Genomic DNA, 11,807 nt, shown 5'->3' with positions numbered 1-11,807 from the left:
CAACGCCTACCTCAAAGGGCTCCTGACCCCGTGCAGGACGAACCCACGATCGGCGCCGAGAGCCATGGCCACCACAACCGAACCTCCATTCAAACTAGCGCAGCCAACCTCTGACCCCCACCGAGGGACCAATCACGACACGCTCTCCTCTGTAGCCGCTGGACCAATCGACGTTGAGCCCTGCCCGTGATCCTGGCCAATGGCAGGGAGAATGCGCGCCCTGACCAATCGGTGTATCGAATGTTGTGGTTGGGATTGGCCAATCGAGAGCGGGGTCAAGGAACGGTCTCGCGCAGGCGCATTAGCTGTAGAGGTCACCGCACCGAGCCGCGTGCGGGAGTCGCCATGTCTTGGATCTTTGGTTTGAACAAGGGGAGCCAGCAGCCCGGCTCCGGTGACACGGGATCCCCTGTACCGCCCGTGCCCCCAGCCTTACCCCCTGCCGGAACCGGAGGGGGTAGCGATGGCTCTGACCGCGACCGGCATAAAGACAAATGGACCAACTTCGACCCGACCGGCCTGGAACGCGCGGCCAAGGCGGCCCGGGACCTGGACTCATCCCGTGAGTGACCCGAAAGCCGGGGACCCGGGCTTAGTGAGGCCTCGATGATAGATCTGAGGGCGTAGGCAGCCTCCAAAAGCACCGTGTCCTGAAACGGATTCCCCTTGAGTTATTCGGACGGTGGGTCGGCCTATGACCTTCAGCCTGCTTGTGGGCGGTGGGCTCAGTCTGACTGGAGCCCGGCTGGCGATCTTCTCCAAATTCCACTCACTTGTCCGCTCTTTCTTTCTTTCATTCTTTCAGGTCACGCCAAGGATGCCCTGGATCTCTCTCGTCTCCAGGAGCAAACCCTCCAAATGGAGCATCAAAGCCGCATCAAGGTACTGGAACACACGGATCGAAGTTTGGGAGTAGGGAGGGAGTGGTGCGATGCAAAGAGCCAGCTCTAAAGGGCCTCCGGAGTGGAGACAGGGTCGGCGGGAGGGAATCTTGCTGCGATCGGGCAGTTGTAGGACAAGCGAAAGTCCGTAAGCACAGCAGGTCAGGCAACATCCGAGGAGCAGGAAAGTTGACGTTTCGGCAAAAGCCCTTCATTAGGAATGAAGCAGAGAGCCGAGACGGTTGGAGAGATAAATGGGAGGGGATGGGGTGGGGAAAAGGTAGCTGAGAGTGCAGTAGGTGGATGGAGGTGGGGGTAAGGGCGATAGGTCGGAGGGGAGGGTGGTGCAGATAGGTGGGAAGGAAGATGGACCGATGAAACAGGTCATGAGGGTGGTGGTGATCTGGAAGGTTGGAATGGGGTAAGGTGGGGGGAGGGGAATGAGGAAACTGGTGAAATCCATATTGATGTCATGGAGTTGGCGGGTCCCAAGGTGGAAGATGAGGTATTCTTCCTCCAGGCATTGGGTGGTAAAGGAGTGGCGATGGAGGAGGCGCAGAACCTGCATGTCCTCAGAAGAGTGGGAGGGGGAGTTGAAGTGTTCAGCCACGTGGCAGTGGTGCTGGTTGGTGCGGGTGTCCCGGAGATGTTTTTTGAAGCATGGGCCTGACGCAGTAGTCGCGGAGGGAACAGACTTTACAGAAAGCAGATAGGGGTGGGGAGGGAAATATATCTCTGGTGGTGGGGTCAATTTGTAGGTAACGGAAATGGCAGAGGATGATGCAATATATTTGGAGGTTGGTGGGGTGGAAGGTGAGGACTGTGGGATTCTGTATTTGCTGTGGTTAGATGGGTGGGATTTGAGGGTGGAGGTGCAGCAAGTGGATGAGATGTGCTGGAAGGCATCACCAGCCACATGGGAGGGGAATTTGCAGTCTTTAAAGAAGGAGGCTATCTGGTGTGTTGCGTGGTGGAACTGGTCCTCCTGGGAGCAGATGCAACGGTGGTATTGGGAATAAGGGATAGCATTGTTTCAGGAGGCAGGGTGGGAAGATGTCTAATCCAGGTAGCTGTGGGAGTCAGTGGGTTTGTAGAAAATATCAGTGTTGACTCGGTCACCGTTGATGGAGATGGAGCGGTCCAGGAAGGGAAGAGAGGTGTCAGAGATGGTCTAGGTGAATTTAAGGTTGGGGTGAAATGTGTTGAAATTGATGAACTGTTCAACCTCCTCGTGGGAGCACGAGGTGGCACCAGCGCAGACATCAATGTACCAGAGGAAGAGGTGAGGAGTGGCGCCAGTGTAACTGCGGCAGATAGAGTGTACCATATAGCCAACAAAGAGATAGACATAGCTGGGGCCCATGCGAGTGCCCGTGGCTACCCCTTTCGTCTGGAGGAAGTGGGAGGATTCAAAGGAGGAATTGTTAAGGGTGAGGACTAGTTCAGCCAAACAAATAAGTATGTCAGTGGAAGGGTACTGGTGGGGACGTCAGAAGAGGAAGAAATGGAGAGCTTAGAGGCCCTAGGCATGGCGGATGGAGGTGTCGAGGGATTGGATGTCCATGGTGAAGATGAGGCATTGGTGGCCAGGGAAACGGAAGTCTTGGAGGAGGTGGAGAGTGTGGTGTTCCGAATGTATGAGGGGAGTTTCTGGACCAGGTGGATAGGACAGTATTGAGATATGTGGAGATGAATTCGGTGGGGCGGGAACAGGCTGAGACGACAGGTCAGCCAGGGTAATCAGGCTTGTGGATCTTGGATAGGAGGTAAAACAGGGCAAGTCAGGGCTCCCTAACTGAGGTTGAAAGCTGTGAGTGGGAGATCTCCTGAGGTGAGGAGGTTGCGTGGGAGGCGATGGTTCAGCCGGGGAAGGAGAATTTCAGAGTTGAGGTTGAGCAGAGGAGTGACCCTTCTGCAGGGTCTATCAGTAGGTGGAGACTTAATTCCTTTTACAGTTTACTCAGCAGATCCACCCTTTGGAGAGATGGTACAACATTCACTTGACTCTGTGAACTGTATTTTGGTCTATAACATGGGCTTTAAAGTTTGATTTAACTAGTTGGATGTTGTTTACCTTGAATATGTTAAGGAGAGAATGGAGTTGTTCATGTGCAATGTTTCACATTTTAAAAGCACCACTGGTTTGGGACATGAGTAGGGTTCTTAATGTTTAGAACAACTTTGTTTCCATTTGTTTGCTAGTCACTCAAGCATAAAAGTAAGTCTCAAATGCAGTTTTGTCCATTAGCCTTCCTACAACTCTGATTTACAGAATGTATAATTTTCTCAAAATCATGCAGCCCCGAAACAGACCCTTCAATCCAACTAGTCCATGCTGACCGTAATCCCAAACTAAACTAGTGCCACCTGCCTCTGCTTGACCCATATCTCTCCAAACATTTCTTATTCATGTACTTCTCTGAACTGTCTTTTAAAAGTTAACTGTACCCACGTCCGCCACTTCCTCTGGAAGTTCAACCCACACGTGAACCACTCTGTATGAAAGAATTGCCCCATATGTCTTTAAATCTTTTTTCTTTTACATTAAAAAAGCCCCCTTGTCTCGAAATCCCCAATCCTAGGGTGAAAGGTGCCTGATATTCACCTTATCTAAATCCATCATTATTTTTTAAACCTCTATAAGGTCACGTCTTGACCTTCTAATTCTCTCGTGAAAAATGTCCATTCCTGGTAAATCTCTTCTGAACACTGTCCAGCTTAATAATATATTTCCAATAACAGGGAGACCAGAACTGGACACAGTACTCCAGAAGAGGCCTCACCATTATCCTGTGCAATCTAAGCATAATATCCCAACTCCTATACTCAAAAGTTCTGAGCAGTGAAAGCAAGCATGCTAAATGCCTTCTTAACCACCCTATCTACATGTGATGTAAACTTTAAGGAATATGTATCTGAGCCCTGAGATTCTTTGTTCTACAGAACTGCCCAAGTCTCCATTTTTAATTGTGTCTTTGTTTTACCAAAATGCAATACCTCTCTTTTATCCAAATTAAACTCCTATTTGCCACGCTTCAGCCCATTGAACCAGTTGATCCCGGTCTCTATCTAATCTTAGATACATGTTTCTAAATTTTGGTGGAAATGTTGAATGTTGATGCCTCTAAATTTATTCCTGACTTGTTCTGCTGCCACATTTTTTGTGATTCTGCTTGCAGGAATATGAAGCTGCTGTGGAACAACTGAAAAGTGATCAAATCAAAGTTCAGGGAGAAGAGAAGCGGAAAACACTGGCTGAAGAAACAAGGCAACACCAGGCAGTAAGTATTTGCAATTAAAGTAGTTTTTCTGGGTGGCAAGGAATGGATGTCTAAACTGAATGAAGTTAATGTCTACAAGTTCATTAAGAGGCAAGTGTCCTGAGTCATTTGTGCTAGGCTCCTAGAAATTGGTAGAAACAGAATTTACAGATACCTGGCAGTGGATTATATCACTGCCTGAGGGCATTCCCATGCTTCCCTGAGCTGAGGGAAATGCTTGCGAGCATGAGCTGTGGTTTACTAGAGTGTACAGAAGAAGGATGTTTGATCATAGTAAATTTCTGCACACACACTACGCATGATATAAATGTCAAGTTTTAAACTTAAGAATTCAGGCCAAATGTTTTATTATTATTTGAATTCCTTCGCAAATGGTGTAACAACTTCAACTAGATCAGGATTTAATTGATATTGATCTAACATTTCTTTTGATAAGAGGTAGTGTGACTGGCTTTTCTTCTATTTGTCAGAAATAGATGAAGTACACTGAGATTGTCATTTGTTTTAAGCGCACAGATTAAATTTGGCACCTTGTTTTACAGCGAGCTCAGTATCAGGACAAACTAGCAAGACAACGATATGATGACCAACTCCGCCAGCAGGTAAGCGGGTGTGAAGTCCTGGGTAATTTTGTATGGAGATGGAGGGCTGAGTGATTGAAGGTCTGGAAATGTAATCAATCTTTTAAAATCTTTCCTTCTTTCTAAATATAAAAAGAACCGAGTTCTAAAACCAGGCAGAAGAGTGCCATAGCAAATTGCATAAGTAATAACTAATATCAAATAGAATGCAAAGGTCTTTTATAAATGCGCAAATAGTGAAAGGATGGTTGAAGAGAAAATGGAACCAATTAGAGACTGACAAGGAGGCAAAGAGCATAAATGAGTGATTTAAGTGAGTACTTTTTGTACCAGAGCAGAAGATGCTGGCAAAGTAGAATTTAAAGGTGAAAGCAATAATGATTTTGGATGGAAAACATAGATAAAGAGCATGTGCTTCAAATGTTAGCAGTCCTTAAAATAGAAAAGTCACGCAATGGATAGGATGCATTCTAGTTTACTGAAGGATGTATGGTTGGAAGCTGTGGCCAAAACCTCAGAAGTTTTCCAGTCGGTCCTGTTCTCTGAAGCTATCTCAGACTGGAGAACTACAAGTGTTGCACTCCTGTATAACAAACAGTGAAAGAGTGAATCCAGCAAATGAGCAATTTGCATGATGTTGGTGATTGGGCAGCTGACATCCTGATAAATGTCAGGAAGCAGTTGACATTTTCCACGTCAGTAAAATTTTGTTTGAAGCCAGCTGCTATTTTGACTAACGCAATTGAGAGTTCTTCAGACTAATGGAGGGTTTTTTTTTGAAGATGGTGTTTCATGTGTATGTAGACGTGCAAAGAATATTTTGAAATACAATGTGATAGACTTGTTAATAAAATTAATCTCTGTCAAATTGATGGAAACATGGGATCCAAACTTGACTAAAAGACAGAAAGCAAAGAATAGTAGTGTGCAGCTGCAAATGTGTTGCTGGTCAAAGCACAGCAGGTCAGGCAGCATCTCAGGAATAGTAGTGTGCAGTTGTTTTTCATGGTACTACATAGTATTAGATTAGAATTAGAATCCCTACAGTGTGGAAACAGGCCCTTTGGCCCAACAAGTACACACCAATCCTCGGAAGAGTAACCCACATAGACCTATTCCCCTACGCTGTATTTCCCCCTGATTAATGCACCTGACCTACACATCCCTGAACACCATAGTCAATTTAGCGTGGCCAATTCACCTTGCCTTTACATCTTTGGATTATGGGAGGAAACTGGAGCACTTTAGTAGAAAGATTATCATATCAAAGTTTGCAGGTGGCATGAAAATATGGTAAACGATAAAGAGTATCATACAGAAAACTCAAGGAAAACAGACTGGTGAAACAAGTAAACATGTGGTTATTGAGATTTAATGCTGTGAAGGGTAAAACTGTTTGTTTGTTTTATGGGGAAGATTGAGGAAAGACAATATGAATAGTACAATTTAAAAGCAGGTGCACGAACAATGAGACTTTGGAGCGGGTATTCATAAATCTTTGAAAAGACAGGATAAGCTGAGAGGGCGTTTTTTTAAGGAAAGTGAATTGGGCCAATAGATTTAATAATGAAAGCATAAAATACAAAAATGGGGATGTTATGCTAAATCTTTGTGTAGCACTGGTTTAAACCCCTCAGCTGGGCTGTTGGAGAAATTTACTAATATAGTGTCAGTGTCCAAGGACTGGAGAAGATTGGTCTCCTTTATATAATGGTTAAGAACGGATTCAGTAGAGCTATTCAAAATAATGACTGAGTTTTAAAGGGTATGTGAGAAGTAAATTTGCAGTGTTAGGTTCCCAAGGTTTCACACATGAAATGCAATTTGCACACACCAGCTTCTGCAAACAGTCAAAGTTTATTAAAGCCTGTACAAGCTAGGTGACCCCTTTTGACACTCTTCGCAGGTATGTGAAGTCAAGTCAAAAAGGCTCTGAGCAAAGGAAAACACATCCACTTTATACAGGTTAGTTGGTAATGCTTACAGGTACTCTGGCCACCGCCACACCCCCTCCCCCTCCAAATAACCACGTTACCCCAGGTATGCCAGTAGGATGAGGCAGTCCTTGGAGATAATGTAAATATCTAATCCTGGGGAGTCGTTATGCAAATGATTTCCTGTATCATTGTCTTGGGGAATCAATGAAGATGTGCTGTGTCCTAGCTTCAAGGCGTCACCTGCAAACGAATTCTGGATCTGCTGCTTCCCCGGTTTGGTGTCATATGCTTCAGTATCAGGGAATGACTATGAAAGCATTTCTGAATGCAAGGTACTGAATGATAATAGCAGAAGAGTATTAGTAAATGACTGGCTAAATGAAGTGTGAGTCATTCACGTTCATGCATGAATGTTGTCCTCACCCACTTACGGAATATTCAGCTTCTGGAGAAAGGCAGTAAAGTAATATCCAGAGAGATAGTACAATTTAATCTTTTAACATTGCAATAGGATAGTAACAAGAATGCATCCGTTTAAGATGGTTAACAAAGGAACCAAATGCAACGCACAAATTTATTACGCACCAAGTTATTAGGGTGGCAGTGGAACTAGCATGCAAAGGAGAATTTCATGAATGATTGAAGGGAAAATGTGCAAGGCTACAGGGAACAAGTACAGGAATTGGTCTAATTGTATCACAGTTATCAAAGAGCAAATGACATCCTGTGCTGTCCCATTATGCAATTCACGTTCTCTCCTCATTCTGGAAATCCAGAAACTGATGGACTTTATTTTTGCTGATATCATTTCAAGCATACACGTGTGTTGGTTAATGATTGGGGTGGAAAACCTGGTTGGCTTTTTCTGTTGTGTGCTTTCGCTCATCATGTATCCCTATGGGATGCTGAGTGCAGGTAACTGAACACAGGCCAAGGGTGGCATCATCCTAGCTTCTGTGATTTAGTGTTGCATTGCTTGGTATAGTTTTGGTCTTTGTGTGATTGAGCATAGCTAAGGATACAGCTACCTCAGTGTGATGCAGTGGTATGCTGGGCAATAAATATACCTGCTAAGCCAGCAAAAGCATGCTGAAGCAGCAAGTCAACTTGTAGGGTCTCACTGTAAATTCTATATGAAAAGAAGCCACTATCTGTATAATAGCTTTAACAGTGTCACTTACAGCAAATTAGCTGCTATTTGTGGTGTAGTCACTGTTGTAATGTAGAAAATGTGCAGAACATCATGCACAGCAAGATCCCAGAAATAGTGAAGTTGTAATGAATCTGATGTGTTTTACATTTGTTGGTTGAATGATAAATATTGGCTCAAACTCTGGGGATAATATTGCTTTTCAAAATGGCGCAGTGGGATGTTTTCCATCCATCCAAATAAGAACTCAGCGCTTTGATTTTAATATTTTGTCTGAGAAAAGGCATGTCTGTCTGAATCTTAATTCTTAACCTGACTCTAAAGATGAGTAATGCTGTGGATGAATCACAGCTGGCATGTTATGTATTACAATACCTACATCTGGCACCAGAGGAGGCTCTAATGCTTGTCACCATGAATCTCTTCAGCATGAAGTACGCATACTCAGTCTTGTGTGGGGCAGCTGCATAGCGTATAGTCACTGAAGTCCCAAATAGCTGCATGATTTATAAGCAGTTTAAGTTTGTTTGAGGGAGATGGCAGATCGTATAATGGTAGATCCATGAGATTGGAGCATCCAGTTGACACTGTTTAAAACTTGAATTGCCCTCTGAAGGCAACCTACTGAAATCAGGGCCGTCTGATACTGTTAGTTGATGCTGACAGTCCCAGCAATAAGTCCTTTTTTTTTAGAAAAAGATATCATATCGTTATGCATGAGGAAGATCATTTGGTATTTTTAAAAATTCATTCAAGGCTTGAGGGTGTCACTGGCTAGGCCGGCATTTATTGCCTATCCCTGATTGTCTAGAGGACAGTTAACAGTGCTGTGGGTCTGGAATCACGTGTAGACTAGATCAAGCAAGGATGACAGATTCCTTCCCTAAATGACATTCGTGAACCAGATGGGATTTTCCAACAATTGTCAAATGGATTTGTGGTCATCGTTAAACTCTTAATTCCAGATTTTGATTTTACTGAATTCAAATTCCACCATCTGCTGTGGAGGGTTAACTATCACGAATAGTTACTATACCTGTGCCAGTATGGCTGTTGAGCTGAAATGTTGCAGTGCTTCACCAGATAAATGATTAATGGACAAGGCAATAAGCATTGTCATTTCAAACCAATTATTCTGTGTTTTTATTAGCAATTATTGAATGAGGAGAATTTGAGGAAACAGGAGGAATCTGTTCAGAAACAGGAATCTATGCGAAGAGGTAAGGTATTACAGTTATACTCTTGTTCAATTTATCCAGATTAATTTTGTTAAAATTCAGATTAACTTTTAATCTTGAATTGGTTGCTCCTTTTTAAATTGAATGAAAAATGATTCAATATTAATCTGATCCAATATGAGAGCTGTGCAGGATTGGAGAGTAATGAATTGAACACTGTTCACTTTTGATGTTAAGACAATCTGAGAGGAACCTACTCCCAGCTAGCTGCTGAATTTTACCAGTTTCCTCATCGCCTCCCCCCGTCTTATCCCAGTTCCAGCCTTCCAGATCAGCACCGTCCTCATGATCTGTCCCATCTGTCCATCTTCCTTCCCACCTATCTGCGGAAGATGAGGCGTTCTTCCTCCAAGCATCTGGTGTTGAGGGAGCGGTGGTGAAGGAGGCCCAGGACCTCCATGTCCTCGGCAGAGTGGGAGGGGGAGTTGAAATGTTGGGCCACAGGGCAGTGTGGGTGTCCTGGAGATGTTCCCTAACACGCTCTGTTAGGTGGCATCCAGTCTCCCCAATGTTTGGCCGAGCTGGTCCTCACCCTTAACAATTTCTCCTTCGAATCCTCCCACTTCCCCCAGACCAAAGGGGTAGCCATGGGCACATGTATGGGCCCCAGCTATGCCTGTCTCTTTGTTGGCTACATAGAACAGTCGACCTTCCGTAATTACACCGGCACCACTCCCCACCTCGTCCTCTGCTACATTGATGACTGCATTGGCGCCACCTCGTGCTCCCGCGAGGAGGTTGAGCAATTCATCAACTTCACCAACACATTCCACCCTGACCTTTAAATTTACCTGGACCATCTCTGACGCCTCCCTCCCCTTCCTGGACCTCTCCATCTCCATTAATGACGACCGACTTGACACTGACATTTTTTACAAACCCACCGACTCCCATAGCTACCTGGATTACCACCTCTTCCCACCCTACTTCTTGCAAAATGCCTTCCCGTCCGTATTCCCAATTCCTCCGGCTCCGCTGTATCTGCTCCCAGGAAGACCAGTTCGACCACAGAACACACCAGATCGCCGCCTCCTTTAGAGACCGCAATTTCCCTTCCCACGTGGTTAAAGATATCCTCCAATGCATCTTGTCCACATCCTGCACCTCCGCCCTCAGACCCCACCCCTCCAACCGTAACAAGGACAGAATACCCCTGGTGCTTACCTTCCACCCGACCAGCCTTCCACCCTACCAACCTTCGCATAAACCAAATCATCTGCCGACATTTCCGCCACCTCCAAAAAGACCCCACCACCAGGGATATATTTCCCTCACCACCCCTTTCCGCCTTCCGCAAAGACCGTTCCCTCCGTGACTACCTGGTCAGGTCCACGCCCCCCTACAATCCACCCTCCCATCCTGGCACCTTCCCCTGCCACTGCAGGAACTGCAAAACCTGCACCCACACCATCTCTCTCACCTCCATCCAAGGCCATAAAGGAGCTTTCCACATCCATCAAAGTTTTACCTGCACATCCACTAATATCATTTATTGCATCCGTTGCTCCCGATGCGATCTCCTCTACATTGGGGAGACTGGACGCCTCCTAGCAGAACGCTTTAGGGAACATCTCTGGGACATTCGCACCAATCAGCCACACCGCCCTGTGGCCCAACATTTCAACTCCCCCTCCCACTCTGCCGAGGACATGGACGTCCTGGGCCTCCTTCACCGCTGCTCCCTCACCACCAGACGCCTGGAGGAAGAACGCCTCATCTTCCGCCTCGGAACACTTCAACCCCAGGGCATCAATGTGGACTTCAACAGTTTCCTCATTTCCCTTCCCCCACCTCAACCTAGTTCCAAACTTCCAGCTCAGCACTGTCCCCATGACTTGTTCTACCTGCCTATCTTCTTTTCCAGCTATCTACTCCACCCCCCCCCGACCTATCACCTTCGTCCCCTCCCCCACTCACCTATTGTACTCTATGCTACTCTCTCCCCATCCCCACCCTCCTCTAGCTTATCTCTCGACGCTTCAGGCTCTCTGCCTTTATTCCTGATGAAGGGCTTTTGCCCGAAACATCGATTTTGCTGCTCCTCGGATGCTGCCTGAACTGCTGTGCTCTTCCAGCATCACTGATCCAGAATCTTTAAATATGAATCAAGTTGGCCCAAATGAGCTGAATCCCAGGCTGTTAAGAGAAACGAGATAGTGGAGTGAAGGCTCTAGCCATCATTTTTCAGGCTGTTAATGTGGAGCTAATGGACAGCTAGCAATGGGCTGTTGTTTGTAAAGGGATACAGCAGTAATAGGTCAACTACCCTAATGTTGGTGGGTGCAAATTATTGAAAATGTTCTGAGGGCTAGTGTTAATTGTCATCAATCAGGAACAGGCAGGATAGGTTTATAAAACAGGGGAGTGAGTGGAAAGGCAGATAACTGGAATAAAATTCCTGTTACCATTTTACAGAAAGAATGTGATCATATTGGCGACAGCATAGCGAATGCCACCAGGAGTAGAGAATCTTTAATTGAAGAAAGATGAGATAGGTTGGGGTAGATTCCTTTGGACAGCTGTCGGCTAAGAGGTGATTGAATTGAAATCTGTAGAACTCGAAATGCCTGGACAAATGAATGTGCAAGACCCATTTTTGTTGCTGAGTTCAATATCCAGGGGAACAAAGCTTTAAAACTATTTGCTGTAAGGATTGGGGAGTGTTGATGGAAGTTACTTAATCCAATGAATGATAGAGTTCTGGCTTTCACTATCTGAAAGGGTGGTAGAGATAGAGAA

The 11,807-nt window shown here is 45.5% G+C and overlaps 1 protein-coding gene across 1 annotated transcript in view; it reads left to right on the top strand.

Annotated features, from left to right (window-relative positions):
- Nucleotides 1-318: 318 nt before the first annotated feature.
- Nucleotides 319-11,807, top strand: part of atad3 (ATPase family AAA domain containing 3) — a 61,767-nt gene continuing 50,278 nt past the window's right edge. Inside the window, exons 1-5 of the mRNA XM_060852188.1 lie at nucleotides 319-562; nucleotides 806-882; nucleotides 4,061-4,162; nucleotides 4,705-4,764; nucleotides 8,981-9,050. Of these exons, the coding sequence (XP_060708171.1) occupies nucleotides 346-562; nucleotides 806-882; nucleotides 4,061-4,162; nucleotides 4,705-4,764; nucleotides 8,981-9,050 (526 nt within the window). The 5' untranslated portion in view covers nucleotides 319-345. The remainder of the gene's footprint in view (nucleotides 563-805; nucleotides 883-4,060; nucleotides 4,163-4,704; nucleotides 4,765-8,980; nucleotides 9,051-11,807) is intronic.

This window comes from Hemiscyllium ocellatum, chromosome 37 (assembly GCF_020745735.1).
Source record: "Hemiscyllium ocellatum isolate sHemOce1 chromosome 37, sHemOce1.pat.X.cur, whole genome shotgun sequence".
NCBI lineage: Eukaryota > Metazoa > Chordata > Chondrichthyes > Orectolobiformes > Hemiscylliidae > Hemiscyllium > Hemiscyllium ocellatum.
The sequence above is the reverse complement of the archived record's forward strand: the minus strand, read 5'-3'. Positions and strand labels throughout refer to the sequence as shown.